The sequence below is a fragment of the Vicia villosa genome, unplaced genomic scaffold, assembly GCF_029867415.1.
Source record: "Vicia villosa cultivar HV-30 ecotype Madison, WI unplaced genomic scaffold, Vvil1.0 ctg.000283F_1_1, whole genome shotgun sequence".
Classification (NCBI taxonomy): domain Eukaryota; kingdom Viridiplantae; phylum Streptophyta; class Magnoliopsida; order Fabales; family Fabaceae; genus Vicia; species Vicia villosa.
Window position 1 is genome coordinate 52,697 of NW_026705121.1, and position 17,076 is coordinate 69,772.

Genomic DNA, 17,076 nt, shown 5'->3' on the forward strand with positions numbered 1-17,076 from the left:
CTTGCATTTGCGGAAAATATTCGGTGCAACTCTTCGGTTCATGCTGAATTTGGGGCGGTGATCCGTGCTATGGAGATAGCTATCATGGTTGTCAAAGTTTTTTCCAACCATATGTTAGTTCCTTTTACTTAAAGGAACCATTGGCAATTTTGAGTCCTTCACACTAACTTTTCGCATATAATTATCACTCACATCTATAAAGAAGATAATTCTTGTGCCAATTTTTTTGCTAATTTAGCGTTCGACATTGGCTCTACCATCATTTTAGATTTCATCCCGTTAGGAATTCAGAATAATTTTGTAAAGAATATGTAAGGTATACCTTTCTTTAGGTTCTTGTAATTTTGGGGCTAAACTGGTTCCCGTTTTGTAGCATTTTTTTTAGTATATACATTTTTTCGTATTTAAAAAAGAAATTATCATATATTAAAAGATACATTTTAATGCACAGGATACTTTGTAGCATACTGGTAAATCATATTTCATTAAACAAAAATCATCGATATTAAAATGTTAAATCACACTAAGTATTTTTTTTTTTCAATAAGCAAATTTTATAAGATATCGCACTAGGGGTGCAATCCTTACAAAACAAAAACTCTAAACAGAGTTGAAACAGGACAGCGGTAACTTGTACCAATCATATAAGCTATTATGAAACAAAGGGTGGCTTAAAGCCAACCATCTCCAAGAAAGAAAGATTACATTAGAAAACACCACATCATAACTATAAGACTTGTTCTAAAAAATGATAGCATTTCTCATGAGCCATATACTCCAAATGGTTGCTATCCAAATGATGTTAATCTTGATCTTGAGTTTAGAATTGAATTTTGGTAACATTCACACTAAGTATTTATTATGTCAAATGATCACGAAATTAAATTAATTTTTTTTTAAAAGAATAAACTAATTTTAAATAATCATATTTCAATAAGGATTTGGATTTGGTTAAAATCTTAACCAATATTAAATAATCGGATCTCAATACGAATATGAATAATCTAAATACCAGATTAATTTGAACACCCCTACCATTTATATTCATTGAAACATTAAGATAAAAAAACCATAATATCAATTGAAAATTTCAATACAGAAAATCTAAACAACAAAAGTTTAAATCTACAACTACATAATAGCAATTGTAACATTAAAAAATAACATCTTCAAATTCCAAACTCCAAAAGCAATGCCTTCTTCTGATTTTCATCTACACAAATAGTAGACTATATTAATGACAACTTCATAATAACATTCCTAGATATGCAAAACGAAGCATGTATAAATTTTCTCCAACACAAAACATCTACTATCCTAACCATTACTAAAAGATTGAGCACTTTTCCTATACTACCCTTTTACAAAAAAAATTTTACACTACTCCAAGGCTATTTAAGTAAACTACTAATCATGGTAGACTTCCTCATAAACTTTGTAACTTTTTTGTTTGTTAAATACAAATTTGCCCCTTCATAGATTAATGCACCACGTTATTTTTAATATGTAACTAAGGATAACAATGTAACAAATCATATATTTTGGACATATCCATGCCAAGTGTTTGCTACTCATTGGTTCCCCCCTAAATTACACTTTTTTCACTTCCATTCTTTCTCTTCCCTACTTCCTAAACACTGACGGTAACTGCTGCTCAAACCAAGTCTTTCCTTTTCTTCTTAACACTCAACCCAAGCTGAACACTCTTCCTTTTCCTCACTCTCTCCAAGCAACCGAACTGATTTCTCCCTCTCTGCCAGAGCACTCATCTCCTTCCTCAAGGTTGTCATTTTCGTTTTTTCATATGATGTTTTGCTAACGTACTTTTCCTTCCTCAGTTTATAATACTTGCTCTTTTTTCTATAGACTACTTCAAGAACAATGTCAAGGGCTCCGATTTTCATCAAGGATTTGGTCAAAGGAAACCAAGTTTGGAAGATGCAGGTAAGGGTTGTTGATTTGTGGGTCGTTAAGGAGAAAACCGGACAGAAACACGTCGAGTTGGTTATTCAGGATGTTAAGGTTTGTTTTTCTTTATCTCAAAATGCTTTATCTTTGACTATTGTTTCTTAACGTTGCTGCCCTGTGTTGTATGTTTCTCTGTAACATGAATAAAAACTTCACTCTTGGTCTGTTCCGCGACTGCTTTATAATTTTCTATACATTGTAAGCTCTGAATCTGTTGTTATGGTTGTGTTTGGCTATGTTTGTATATTTTTCGGGAGCTGTTATACTGAGTGTCTTACCCTGTTTCTATCCATTCTGTTTCTTTGTCTTACCCTGTTTGTTAAAGGAATATAATCATACGAAATCAAAAAAATTTGTTCCATTAAACATCAATTTTTTGGTTTGGTATTGGTCTGTCTGCTTTCTGCTATCTAAATATCTTATATTACTTTGTTTTGTGACCATTACTCAATGTCAATATACTTCACAATATTATTGGATTCACAATATAAAGTTCTTAACTTTCTTTGTTTTACTAACTTTCATTCCATGTACTATGTTTTATTCATCTTTTGGCCTTGATTGGCACAGGGCGATCAAATTCACGTCACCACCCGGAGCCGAGATTTCAAAGATTGGATTGATCAAGTGAAAGAACATGAAACATATACACTTCATAATGGAGAGCCTGTTGTTAATGATGGAGCCTTGAAAGTTTGTTCTAACCCACTCAAGATTGTCTTCAATGGAGGGACTGCCATGACAAATGTTGCGTTTCCCGACATACCCCATCACAAATACAACTTTCACCCTATAGAGAACTTTCTCAAAGGAAGCTTCAAGCCTGATATGCTTTATGGTGAGTATGCAAGTTAGCCTGGTTTTTTGTTTGTCGCTTTGGCCTATTTCCAACCTAATAATAACTTAAATTGCAGATGTCATAGGTGTTTTTCATGAAGTCCTTAGGTCACAGATGGGAGGAGATGGTAGGAAGTCTTGCGTTAATATCACTTTACGTGATGTTGAAGGAAACGTGATTGAGGTTGTGTTATGGGATGATTACTGCAAGCAATTCTCGACCTACAATACCTCTGGCACACAGAAAAAAAGTCCTACAATCATTGTGTTGACACATGCATGGTGCAAGCCAAACAAAGGTGTAATCCAATTTTTTCCTAATCACTTTTTCATTGCTTCATCACACTGAACTTAGGCATTATTCTATCATTGAAATGTTTCTTAATAACCAAGTTTAATATGTTAACAGTTTCTGGTTTACCATCTCTCTCTAATGCTTGGAATGGTTCTCGACTCCTCATCAACTTGGAACATCCACAAGTGGAAGAATTCAAAGCTAGGTAATTCGCAACTTTGCCCAACTATCATGCTTACTTCATTTATTCCACTTGAAAACATCTACAATGTCCAATTGTTTTCATTTTCCAGCTATCTTGCAAATGATTCATCCAATGGCCCTGCGCTTTCCTTGTCTTTAACCTGTGATTCATCTCTTCAATCGGCTAACAAGAATTGGAAGAGTCTCGACGAGGTCCAAAGTATCCGTGCAATTGTTGAGTCCAAAAAGGTTTGTATTTTTAATTTGTTCTTGCATAATATGCCATTTAAAGTAACGTCGGCCATGCAATTATGACATGTTATGTTTCATGTCCCTTAAGGATTGTTATGCAACCACTATTGGAACTACAAAGTTTTTCAAAGCTTCCAAGTTTGGCTGGTTTTTTGAAGCATGCCCAGGCTGTAAAGCTTCTAACAAGTCACTCGGCGAAACATTTCAATGTTCGTGCGGAATTTCCAATGTTGAACCTGTGACTAAGTAAGACTTGCTTAACTTCAACTGCACATGGTGATCATTCTGATTGTTAAAGCATTATCATGTGGCTAACATTGGTGTTTCCTTTTCTTATAGATTCAAAATTGAGGTCGAGGTTGTGTATGAAGACTACAGTGGTACTTTTGTTTTTTGGGACAAGGATGTTATTCCTTACACAAAATTTAATGCGAAGGAACTGAAACAACTTATGAAAGAGGTCATAGTCTTCAAATTTGTCTTGCTGTTTTTTCATTTACAATAGACCATGAACTAATACACATAAAATGACATAATCAAAATCTGCACTGTTTTTCTTACTTGCTTCCAATTCTATGGCAATCTTATGTTGGGAATTTTGTTATAATGGTTAGGCAGGAGAGGAAAACCCGAAGATTTGGCCTTCACATCTCGATGTACTTTTGAATAAAGACTTGGTCTTCCGCGTCAAATATCAATCTGATTTCGGTCAATTCTCTATTGTCACTATACTTAACGAGGACAACTTATACAAGAAGTTTGACAACTACCTCACACCTAATGAGGTACTATTTTAGTTTTTATAACATTACATGTTAATTAAGTTCTTTCATGACATGGAGCATGATACAACCAACAAATAACCAATCTGAGGAATTCTTGCAGCAAGAATCAATTGAAGCTGTTAAAGAAATTCCGGCAAATGGTGTTACTGAGGAACCTATCCAACCTAATGTAAGCCATTTACTACAACATCTCAGCCTTTAATAATTTCAATGCATTCAATTCACCAAACTATCCAACCATGCTCATGTATAATTTTCTGCATTACTAGGGAACACCAATTTCTGAACCAACCGAATCTGCTCCGATGTCCGTTGCTGGCAACACTTCTGGGAGTCCTACTGCAAGCTCTAGCACTACTCCAGCCAAGAGGTTTGCTCCATCAACCTCTATCAATGATGCCATGTTATCTGAAGAAATCACACCCAAGCAGTCTGCCACTAAAGCCAAGCCTATCAGGAAGACTAAGTTGATTAAGAAGGAGTAAACTGGTGGGCCTAACTCGGATGTTTTGGTTCCTTTTTGATGCATAACTTTATGTGACACCCTTTTTTGTAAGGAGTTTATCCAGATATTAAGTATGTTAATTTGTGGCATTCGTGTCGTTATGCATGTTTTGTTCCGTACTTTAACTCTTAACCTCATAGCAAGGTATTTGTAATGATGATACTAAGTTGCATTAATCATGCTATTTCCATTATCTATTCAAAGTTTATATCCTTTATCTATGCAACTATTCAAAGTTTATTTCCATTATCTATGCAACTGTTCAAAGTTTATTTCCTTTCATCTTATGAATTCTCTTTGCCTTGCAACCTCATTTAAGGTTTTGTAACTTTGGTTTTTCACTCAACAAATGACAGCACTAAACTTGTATCACAGTATTTGTATAATGTTCTTTGCCCTGTGCCTTTTTTAATCTAAATAGCCACCTTAAAGCATACATTGAGTGTAAGTTAAGTCATTAGTTCGTTCATATGCTTTAGGAGTTTGAAACAATTTATATCATTTCATAAACGACATTTAAAATTTCTTGGCAGACATTATAGATGACTCAGATACTTTCAAACATTTTTTTTGCACATTATTTAAACAGACCAGCACAAATAGAAGTTCTGTTTGCCTCTGATAGCTTTGTGCTTCCTTTAACTTTTATATAATATGTTCATTGGTAACTGCAACTTAATTATACCAGTACTTTTCACTGCTGCAGATATGGGAGCAACAAAGCCCTATTGACTTTGGAAAGATTTTTGGGTAACCAATTCCTACAAGGTCTCTTCAACCTTAAATGCTAAAGATACTTCCCCAAGGTACTAAACACACTAAGATTGTACTTTATGCTTATTTTATTCTTCACTTTATTACTAGGTATATTTATATACATGGTTTGAAAAGGACTTTTAATTGTTTTAGCCGAATTACTTTTTGTGTTTGACTCCCATTTCTGCGTCCTTTTGTGCCAGTGTGTGACATGTCATTATCACTGCAGCCTGTCCTTTCTCTGCTGCAACTATGGGAGCAGCATGACCTATTGACCTTGTCACTTCAGGCTTAAATGCTTAACATACTTCCCCAAGGTAACAAACCCACTCTTTGCAGCTTATGCTTCATTCATGGTTAACTTTATTAGTTGGCATATTTGTATCCTACCTTTATTAGTAGCACTCTTTGCACCGTCAATACAAAATGCTTGGTTGAAAGGGATGAAACCACTCAATGTTCATAGACTTTGCACAGCTGGCTGGCAGTCTGTTAAAGTTAACTGCAGACTACTTTTCTAAATTGCTAGGCAGCCTCCCCTCTAATTCTGTGATTACTTCCAACACCTAACAATACCAACTACATTTCATATTTACTTTAATGTGATTGGAGTGCAAAATTATATTATTTAGCAACCAACCTAACTAAATTACCTAGGCAAGTATGTTTAGAGCCATTCTTTATTAAATTAATAAATCAGTCCTATCTTTACTAGACATAACTCAACTTACATTGTAACAAATATTTAGAGGTTGAGATGTTTTGTTGGATTAAAGATGGACCCAATTATTAATTAACTTATGTTACCATGTAGGAGATATTGTTTACTTCAACTATAGATGGTATCCCAGTAATTGAAGATCATCTTAAAGTAATTGTTGAGGATACATACCCAGATCTCATTCATAACTATCTTGATTCCAACTACCTCCAAAGTCGTGCAATTTTAGCTTCGACAATTGAAGTGGTCGATGATATCAACCAATATATTACAAACCTTCTTCCAGGTATTTTAGTTGCACTTATTCCTACCATTTTACACTTATTATTTAATCTTTGCCAACTTATGATTTTATCTAATTTTACTATTTTGCAACTCTTTTAGGAGAAGAGAGAGAATACTTCAGTAGTGATTCTATAGATAAATCTGATTCAACTAACTTTGATGCATATGAGCATGTCACACCGGAGTTCCTAAATGCCCTTAAAACTTCAGGATTACCTAATCACTCTATCAAGGTGAAAGTTGGTGCCACCATTATGTTGATGCGCAATCTTGATGAGTCTGAAGGCTTGTGCAATGGTACACGACTGACGGTAACTAGGCTTGCCTCTCATGTCATTGAAGCAAAGATAATTTCTGGAAAAAATATTGGTAACCTCATTTATATTCCTAGAATGTCTTTGTCCCCCTCACAATCTCCATGGCCATTTAAATTGGTAAGACGCCAATTCCCTATTATCGTTTCCTTTGCCATGACAATTAACAAGTCTCAAGGGCAATCTCTAGACTACGTGGGTTTGTATTTGCCAAAGGATGTTTTTAGTCATGGTCAATTATATGTGGCTATCTCTAGAGTTAAATCCAAAAAGGGATTAAAGATTCTTATTCATGACAAACAAAGAGAACCAATGAATACCACCACTAATGTTGTGTTCAAAGAAGTGTTCCAAAACATATGAGGTTATTCTCTTTTGCTCTACCTATTTTATTATTTCATGCAAAGTTAATATTCTTTCTTTTTAATTTCATAACTTAGACATTTATCTTTGTATTGTTTGGCATTTTCAGGTCCAATCCACCAATTCTTTCAGAAGTTTCAAATGGCAACTCTACATATTTTAGGAACCCATGATAACAGCTTTTGTATTTTGTTTTTTATAACAACATTATCATTGGTTTATTAAAAGCCATTTTTGTCTTAATGTTATTTGCTACTGTATTATCAATTGCAAAGTACTAAAACATTCTTGAATTACACTTTACCTCAAAAATGAGGCTTATATACAAAATTCTATTACCCGTGCGGGAGCACGGGTCTCTGACTAGTTAATATTTACAACTTCCTAATAACATTCCTAGATATGCAAAAACTTACTCAAAATCCATAATTAATTGTTAGTCGCTAGTTCTTTTAGATTTTCTTGACTTCTTCTGATTTTCATCTACACAAATAGATATGCAAAAACTTACTCAAAATCCATAAATAATTGTTAGTCGCTAGTTCTTTTAGATTTTCTTGACTTCTTCTGATTTTCATCTACACAAATAGTAGACTATATTATAAATTGTAAAATAAATAAGTTATTTGATTTAAAGTTCTTATTTTAAAACTAAAACCTTACCATCAAGCCAGTTATGTGCCTGCGTGAGAGCTCGAATTGCATTATCTTTTAAAGAGCTTTTATACTTGCTTAAAACTTGACTACTAGAAGTTAATATCTGTATAGGGCATAATATATTTAAACAACTTTGGAAAAGTAACATAAAATTGAGTCTCTAAAACCAAATAATAAAAGTGACTTCTCTGCTAAGAAAATATTTTATAAAATAAATAAAGAACTCACTTTATTAAGATCAATCTTATTCTGTTTGGAAGAATTGATTTCTTCTAATTTTTCTACAATATACTCTTTTATCTCTGCAATTTCTTCCTCCTTATTTTGCAATTCTTGGTAAAGCTTCTTAGTAATTGATTCTAGTATAAAATGAACAACACAATTATTAATAGTAAATAAAAAACACTAACACAATATTAAAAAACAAAAAAAAAAGAGACTATTTTATTAAAAGTATATACAAACGGAACAAATTATGAAGATTAAAATAAGACTCATGAAAGTGTTTAAAATTTACCAAAAAGAGAAACTTTTGAGTTGAGTTTAGTGAGAGAAAAAGAGAGTTGCTCGACAGAGGAAGAGGGTTGGTGATGTTTGTGATGTGCAAATAAGATGAGAATGATTGAGAGAACGATTGAGAAGATGAAGGGTCTTGAGTTACCCATTGTAAAATTGCTTACAATTTCAAGAAAATGCACAAGTTTCAAACTCGACGTACGTTTATGTATATTTATACAAATATATTTGTCTTTTACTCTTCCTTTTTTTAATGAAAAATTATGATAGCCTGGAATTTTCAACTTTTCTCTTTGGAAATGACAATTGATTTGATTAGCGCCCAAATTCAATTTCAGTCTATTGGTTTGATTTTTAAATATAAATAAAAAAAATTGATAAAAAAAAGTTATAAAAAAAATCATTGTATTAAAATTAAATAATATAGGATTGTAAACATAAATCAACTGACAAAAAATTATAAGAACTCCTTTTTTTTTTAAGTTACATGTTATAAAGTAAAAAAAAAAAAGTTTAGTAATTCACATCTGTAATGTTAGCGAATTTTGATTTTCCCCCTTTTCAATCTTTTGGCAACGATTTTTTCAAAAAAACTGTTGCCAAAACCTGCCTTTGGCAACGGTGGGGGTAAACCGAAACACGCTCATATTACAGGGGGTAAACTACTATTAACCCAAAAAAAAAATACATAAAAAAAGTTTTTGATTTTTTAAATTCATTCAATAAATGATGTATATTTAGACTATATATAGACTTGATATGCAATATAATGAGAGAAATATGTGATATTGTATGATTTACTATTAAATTGGTGGTTTTGGATCAAATTCAATGACTTAATTTTATTTTCTCCAATTTAAAAGAAGGAATGTTGGAAGCATTGTGGCATTTTCTTCATTTTGAAATAAGAGAGACGTTATTGTGATTCTCTTAATTGTGAGATACCTTTAGTAATTAGAAATTTTAATTTGGTGCGTGTTTGTTTGTGAATAGTAATGTTTCAGTATATACAAAACAGTGGAACACAGTCAAATAGGAGCACAAGTGTCAAAGACTAAATCAAACATTACATGGATCAGAGTAAATAGTGAGTATCATATTTGAAAAATGGTATGGATTTACAATTTAGTTATTATTTTGATACTTAATGATTTTTTATCTAATTCATTTTAACTAAGTCATATTATGTTATATTATGCAGTACTTTGATGACTTCAAGTGTTTTACTTACTCGGAAGATAAAGTGCACTTAAGCCAACGCTTTTAACATAAAGTGCTTCCTAAAGTGCACTTAAGCCAGGGCTTTTAAAATAAAGAGGTTCCTAAAGTGCACTTAAGCTAGCGCTTTGAACATAAAAGTGCTTCCTAAAGTGCACTTAAGCCAACACTTTTAACCTAAAATGCGTCCTAAAGTGTACTTAAGTCAGCGCTTTTAACGGAAAACAATGTCTGAAGTGCACTGAAGCCAACACTTTTAATAGGAAGAGTTGCCTAAAGTGCAATTAAGCCAACGCTTTCAGCATGGAGCGCTGCCTAAAGTGCACTTAAGTCAACGCTTTTAACGAAAACTATTGCATAAAGTGCACTTAAGCCATCACTTTTACATTAGAAAAAGCGATGTCTATACTTAAAGCAGCGTTAGAATAGAAAACGCTTAAAAATGTTACCTAAGGTCAAAAAAAGTGCTGCCTAAAGTCTTATTTAGCATAGTGAGATGTAATAGAAAAAATTTCGGATGGATCAGATTAATGGAATGACTTCCGAACGGACCAGATATGAATATGAATTTTCGGAAGGACCAGATGAAATTCCAGACGGGCCAGAGGTGATGAAATATTCGAATTCAACCAATGTGTTGATGAAGGTCAATAAGAACAATGGATTATCCTTAACTAATGGTTTGATTTGGATTGACGAAACACGAAATAACCGACTTCAATCAAACGATTTGACGACGGTCGATGAAAAAGTCGTCTCTAACCAAAGGGGTTGACTGACTTAAACCAACAAGTCAATGCAAAAATGTCTTTGTAACGCCCGTAATTTAATTTATATTTATTGATAAGTTGTTATATGTTGTGATTAAGTTGCTAAGTTGATTATTTAAGTTGAGTAGTCGGCCGGTTGCTAAAAGTATCATTTAGTATTATTAATAATAATATAGTAGTATATGAGATTAATGGTGTTGGGCTTATTCTATGTCGTGTGTAGCAAAGTGGGGGTGTAAGAATTAGGTCCAATAAGAATAATAAAATTATTTGGGTAAGTGGAATAAAAGAAAAATATAAGTAGTAGTAGAGGGGTTTCTATCACAAAAGAAAGAAAAGAGGAATAAGGGTTTTAGAGAGAGAACGTGGAGGTTGCAGTGAATAGGAAAAATGGAAGAAGAGGCAAGCTAGGATTCGGTCGGAGGAAATTATAGAGCGATCTCCAGTCCAAGGTAATGGTGGAATTCTGACTCTATAATAGGGTATATAATGAATCGTATGTGAGATTGAGTTAGTAAAATTATCTATGTTGTTTGTGTTAATTGTGTTCCAATTTTGATGTCTTTGTTTTGTACCGATTGTCTGTGTTTCTATGTCTGGTTGTATGATGTTGTGATGTTGAGTTGTTGGAATAAATTTTTGTGGACTGTCATGCAGATGTTATGCTGTAAAATATTCAATTGATAAAAATGATGATAGGGTTGTAAACAATTGTTAGGAAAAAGGGAGTTTGTAGTTAATCAGTTTACAGTGAATGTGTGTTGCCTGAGATTAGTAATCGATTGAGAAAAAAATAAGGAACTAGACTCTGAGTACTGGAAAATATAAATTAGAGGAAAGAAGTGTGAATGGCGGGGGCCACAAGAATAAGGGATGGTCGCCTCGGGAAGAAGAAGAAAAAAAAGAAAAAAATAGAAAGGGAACATGGGCGCCCACCCCTAGACACATGGAAGCAGGGGCGCCCACCCTAGTGAAAGAAGGGAGCATGTGCTCCTGATGGAAATAGAAAAGGGGGTGGTCTCCTCTTATTAGGTGGGGACCACCATAGTTTCATTACTTGTAGTGCCATTAATTAGAAAACCTGAAAATTGTAGTAGTATCTATCCTAAATGCACCATAACTATGGTGGTAATTATATTAAATAGTAATAAACATGTGATGACTTTTAGTAGAATTAAATTAATTATTGACTTGTGATTTTCCGTTAGCATATATATATATATATATATATATATATATATATATATATATATATATATATATATATATATATATATATATATATATATATAACAATAGAGTGGTTAAAATAAATTATTAGGAAAACTATGGATGAACTACCAGTAACAATAGGGATATAATAGTAGAAAACCATTATCAGTGGAGCCATAGAAGATAATACATAATAGCAGAAAAATAATGGAACCTAATGTCAGCAAAAATAATAGCACTATTAGGATAAATTAGCATAAGTATTAAATAGTAGTTATTAGCGAAAATAATAGAATTTTGGCTTAAATGCACCTTTGATCCCTGTAAGTTAGCGAGTTTTTTATTTTCGTCCTTCTAAGTTTTTTTTTGTTGGTATGAGTCCCTATATCTTACTTTTTCCTTGCAGTTTAGTCCCTAAAGCCAAAATCCGCAGGAAAATCTGCAGGTTTTCTTGCGAATTTTCCTGCGGATTTTGATTTTAGGGACTAAAACAAACGCGGAAGTGAAATATAGGGACTCAAACTCAGAAAAAAAACTTACAGGGATGAAAATCAAAAACTCGCTAACTTACAGGGACCAAAGGTGCATTTAAGCCTAGAATTTTTTACCCGTTAATTATTTTGCCGGTATAGTTGAATTGTCCGAATTTTTACGGAACGCTTATGACATATTTTGGTCGAGTCGGTATGTTGTTGTGTTGCTTCTAAATTATATTCGTTGTTATGTTGTGGTTGTTGATAAGTTGTTGTTGTTGTTGTTTTGCCTCTATTAATTGGCAAAGAAATCAAGTTGTAGGCTTATGTCAAAGTTGATTCGTTGTTGTGGTGTTGTCGTTGTATGTTGTAGGCTTATGGCCGATGTTGATGTTGTTGTTTAACCATTGTTGTTGTGTTATTGTTGTCGCATTCATTGTTGTCGCATACATAGCATATCAAGTTGGAGCTGATGCTCAGTAAGTTGGCCTGAATTGGCAAATATTAAGTTGAAGGCTTATGCCTTGTTGACGCCTCTATTAACTGGCGGTTTCTAAGTTGGGAGTTCTGCTCCAATGGTAACACAGGCATGTGCATCGTATGAGTCACATTCTGAATTGATCCTTTGAGTTGTTGTGATGAAGAACAAGTAGTTATATCATGTTGATGTTTCTGTTGTGTTATTACGTGGATGGTTTTGTTGTGATAAATGCTGATTATTTGGTTGTGATATTATGTTGATGACTGGTTCTCTGTTTTTAGGGTTGGCATAATTTTTGTAAAAACAAATAATGGCAGCAATAATGTAATGTTACTGTTAGAACATGAAATGTTCTGAGCAATATTTCTAGTTTTGATGTTAATATTATATATGAATTTTGTATAAGACAATGTGGTACTCTAATTATTCACGTTTTCCATTTCAGGAAAAGTCTAAAAGAGTATGCACTAAATCATCATTCAGAAGCTCTGACCCAGAAGATCTGGATGGCTTCTTTAGAACATGGTCTGGAAGACATCAGAAGATGGTCTTGAAAAAATCAGAACATGATCTAGAAGGCATCAGAAGACGGTAATTAGAAGCAAGGCTCTGAAGATCTAATGATATCACGCTACAAAGAACTTCCAAAGTCTGATGACTGAAGTTACATCTGCACCAACGCTGAAGACTCTGATATTTAAACGTCATTCTAATAGTCTGAGTCCAGAAGCAAGTACAAGATGAAAAAGCTACAACGTCAAATATGTCTGACTGACAAAAGGAACGTTAGAAGCTACAAAAGGAAAATTCATAAGTAGCAGTTAATGCAAGGCTCGAGGTAGTTGACAAAAGAGTGAAACATTAAATGCAGCATTGTACTGTACACGCAAAGCATTTAATGCAGTACTGTTCAACGGTCATATTATCATGCCTATAAAAGGAAGAAGTCTGCAAGGAGAAACGTTAGCCAGCCTACATTCATTCTTCACGCATTCTCATCATCTGACTCTGAGCTTTCTCACGAACAAACAAGCAACTTCATCTTCAACCTCACAAATATTGTAATATCTTAGTGAGTGTTATAACTTAATCTTGAGAGAAATATCACTTGGTGATTATAGATTATTTAGAAGCACATTAAACTCTTGTAATATTGTTTACTACTTTTGTAAAAGGAATTCCTAGAGTGATCAAGTTGTGATCTGTATACTCTAGAAGACTTAGAAGTTGTCTAAGTGGAAAACCATTGTAATCAAGGTTGATTAGTGGATTAGATCCTCAGTTGAGGTAAATCACTCTGTAAGGGGTGGACTGGAGGTAGTTTGATTAACAATGAACCAGGATAAAAATAACTGTGTGATTATTTTTATCTGCCATTTTTAGAAATAACCTTTATTCAATCCCCCCCCCTTTCTAAGTGTTTTTCACTCCTTCAATTGGCATTAGAGCGCTGGTTCTAGGTGCAAACACTTAACAGTGTTAGAGAAACGATTCAGGAAGAAAAACACGCTATGGCAACTCCTACTCCACTCCCAACTAATATTGAAGAAAGCAACAATGGTAACTCTAACTTTAATGGATTCAATAGACCACCAGTTTTTGATGGTGAGAACTTTAAATATTGGAAAGATAGGCTTGAAAGCTACTTTTTATGTCAAGATGGTTATCTATGGGATTTAGTGTTGGATGGTTACACACATCCAGTAACTACTCGTGGAGTCAAGATTACTAGACAAGCTATGAGTGATGAGCAAAAGAAAGAGTTCAAAAATCACCACAAAGCAAGGACCATATTGTTAAATTCCATATCACATGCTGAGTATGAGAAGATCACAAACAGGGAAACTGCTCATGATATTTTTGAATCTCTGAAGATGACTCATGAAGGAAATGCACAAGTCAAGGAGACAAAAGCTCTGGCTCTCATCCAGAAGTATGAAGCATTCAGAATGGAAGATGATGAAAATATTGAAGCAATGTTTTCCAGATTCCAGACTCCAACTGGTGGATTAAGAGTTCTTGACAAGGGATACATAAAAGCTGATCATGTTAAGAATATAATCAGAAGTCTACCTATAAGATAGGGACCAATGGTTACAGCATTCAAGATTGCAAAGAATTTGAATGAAGTATCTCTTGAGGAGCTTATAAGTGCTCTGAGGAGTCATGAGATTGAGCTTGATGCAAATGAGCCTCAGAAGAAAGGTAAGTCTATTGCTTTAAAATCTAAAAATAAACATTGCGCTAACGCTTTTCAGGCAGAAGAGGAAGGATCTGACGAATCAGAGTCAGAAGAAGAAGATGAATTATCTCTCTTATCCAGAAGGGTGAATTAACTCTGGAAGAGCAAGCAGAGAAGATTCAATAACTTCAAGAAACCTGAAAAGGGAGAATCTTCTGAACACAGAAGATCTGGAAAGAGGAAGGTAGTGTGCTATGAATGCAAAGAACCTGGACACTTCAAGAATGAATGTCCTAAGCTTCAGAGGGAAAATCCCGAAAAGAAGTTTGAAAAGAAGAAAGGCATGATGGCTACATGGGATAACTCTGATTCATCTAATCAAGAGTCAGACTCTGAAGATGAGCATGCCAACATAGCGTACTCATGGCAACAGTTGATGCTGAAGAAGAATCTACTTCTGAGTCAGACTCTGAAGAGGTATTTTCTGAACTCACTAGAGAAGACTTAGTTTCTAGCTTATCAGAACTTCTGGAAGTCAAGAGTAAACTTAGTCTCAAATAAAAAAAGCTCGAAGAGATTTTTGCAACTGAAACTAAGAAATTTGAAATAGAAAACTCTAAACTAAAAGAAATAGTTTTTAAATTCACTAAAGATGTTGAATCTTTGAAAACATCTTCAAGTTCCGACACGTCTATTCCAAGCACTAACAATATTTTGAAAGAATATGACTTGAGCTTCAGAAAGTTCTTATCTAGAGGTATAGGCAGAAGTCAGCTAGCCTCTATGATTTATGGTGTAAGTGGAAACAAAAGGGTAGGTATAGGTTTTGAGGGAGAAATCCCATATAAGCTAGAACCTGTTGATAAAATGATCATTGAATACAAACCTTTGTATGAACAGTTTAAGTATGGTCATTCTCATGATATCAAACACACATCACAATCTCAAAGTTTCCATCTCACAAACACAAAGAAACATGTTGTTGCACATTCTAGAAAAACTTATGTAAAATCTCAGTTCAATCAGAACGTGAGAAGGACTAACCCCAAAGGACCCAAAAGAATGTGGGTACCTAAGGATAAGATAATTCCTGTTGCAGATCTATTTCAAAGCACAAAAGACAAACATGTCATGGTACCTGGACTCTGGGTGCTCACGTCACATGATGGGAAGAAGGTCTATGTTCCATAGTCTGGAAGTTAGATCTGCAGGAGAAGTGTAGTTTGGAGGGAACCAGAAGGGAAAAATCATAGGCTCTGGAACCATATGCATTGGTAATTCTCCCTCTATAACTAATGTTTTTTTAGTAGATAGATTAGCTAATAATTTATTGTCCATAAGTCAATTAAGTGACAATGATTATGACATAATCTTTAATCAAAAATCCTGTAGAGCTATTAGTCAAAAGGATGGCTCAATCCTATTTACAGGAAAAAGAAAGAACAACATTTATAAGATTGATCTTTCATATCTTAAGAACCAACATGTTATTTGCCTTCTGTCTGTTAACGAAGAATTGTGGGTCTGGCACAGAAGATTGGGTCATGTTAGTATGAGAAAGATTTCTCAGATTAACAAACTCAATCTGGTCAGAGGACTCCCCAATCTGAAATATAAATTAGATGCTCTTTGTGAAGCATGTCAGAAAGGGAAGTTTTCAAAACCTGCGTTTAAATCTGAAAATGTTGTTTCCTCTTCTAGGCCTTTAGAACTTCTGCACATTGATCTGTTTGGCCCAGTCAAAACAACATCAATAGAGGCAAGAAATATGGATTGGTCATTGTAGATGACTACAACTGATGGACATGGGTAAAGTTCTTAAAACACAAGGATGAGTCACATTTTATGTTCTTTGACTTCTGCAATTAGATTCAATCTGAAAAGGAATGTTTAATCATAAAAGTCAGAAGTGATCATGGTGGTGAATTTGAGAACAGATTCTTTGAAATTTATTTCAATGAAAATGGTATAGCCCATGATTTCTCTTGTCCTAGAACTCCACAACAAAATGGAGTTGTAGAATGAAAGAATTTGACTCTCCAAGAAATGGCCAGAACCATGATCAATGAGACTAATATGGCTAAGTACTTTTGGGCAGAAGCAATTAACACAGCATGTTATATTCAGAATAGAATCGCCATTAGGCCTATTCTCAATAAGACTCCTTATGAATTGTGGAAGAACAGAAAACCCAACATTTCATATTTTCATCCATTTGGATGTGTTTGTTATATTCTGAATACTAAGGATCATCTGAACAAGTTTGATTCCAAAGCTCAGAAGTCTTTTCTTCTTGGATATTC

At 33.9% G+C, this 17,076-nt stretch overlaps 1 protein-coding gene across 1 annotated transcript; it reads left to right on the forward strand.

The window, feature by feature from the left end:
• The first annotated feature begins 1,881 nt into the window (after window positions 1-1,881).
• On the forward strand, window positions 1,882-5,274 carry LOC131626379 (replication protein A 70 kDa DNA-binding subunit A-like). Its single transcript, XM_058897196.1, has 10 exons — window positions 1,882-2,022; window positions 2,539-2,806; window positions 2,883-3,104; window positions 3,215-3,305; window positions 3,394-3,532; window positions 3,624-3,781; window positions 3,875-3,995; window positions 4,150-4,320; window positions 4,421-4,489; window positions 4,590-5,274. The coding sequence occupies exons 1-10, from the start codon at window positions 1,882-1,884 to the stop codon at window positions 4,803-4,805; spliced, it is 1,596 nt and encodes a 531-aa protein (XP_058753179.1). The 3' UTR covers window positions 4,806-5,274.
• The last annotated feature ends 11,802 nt before the right edge of the window (window positions 5,275-17,076 follow it).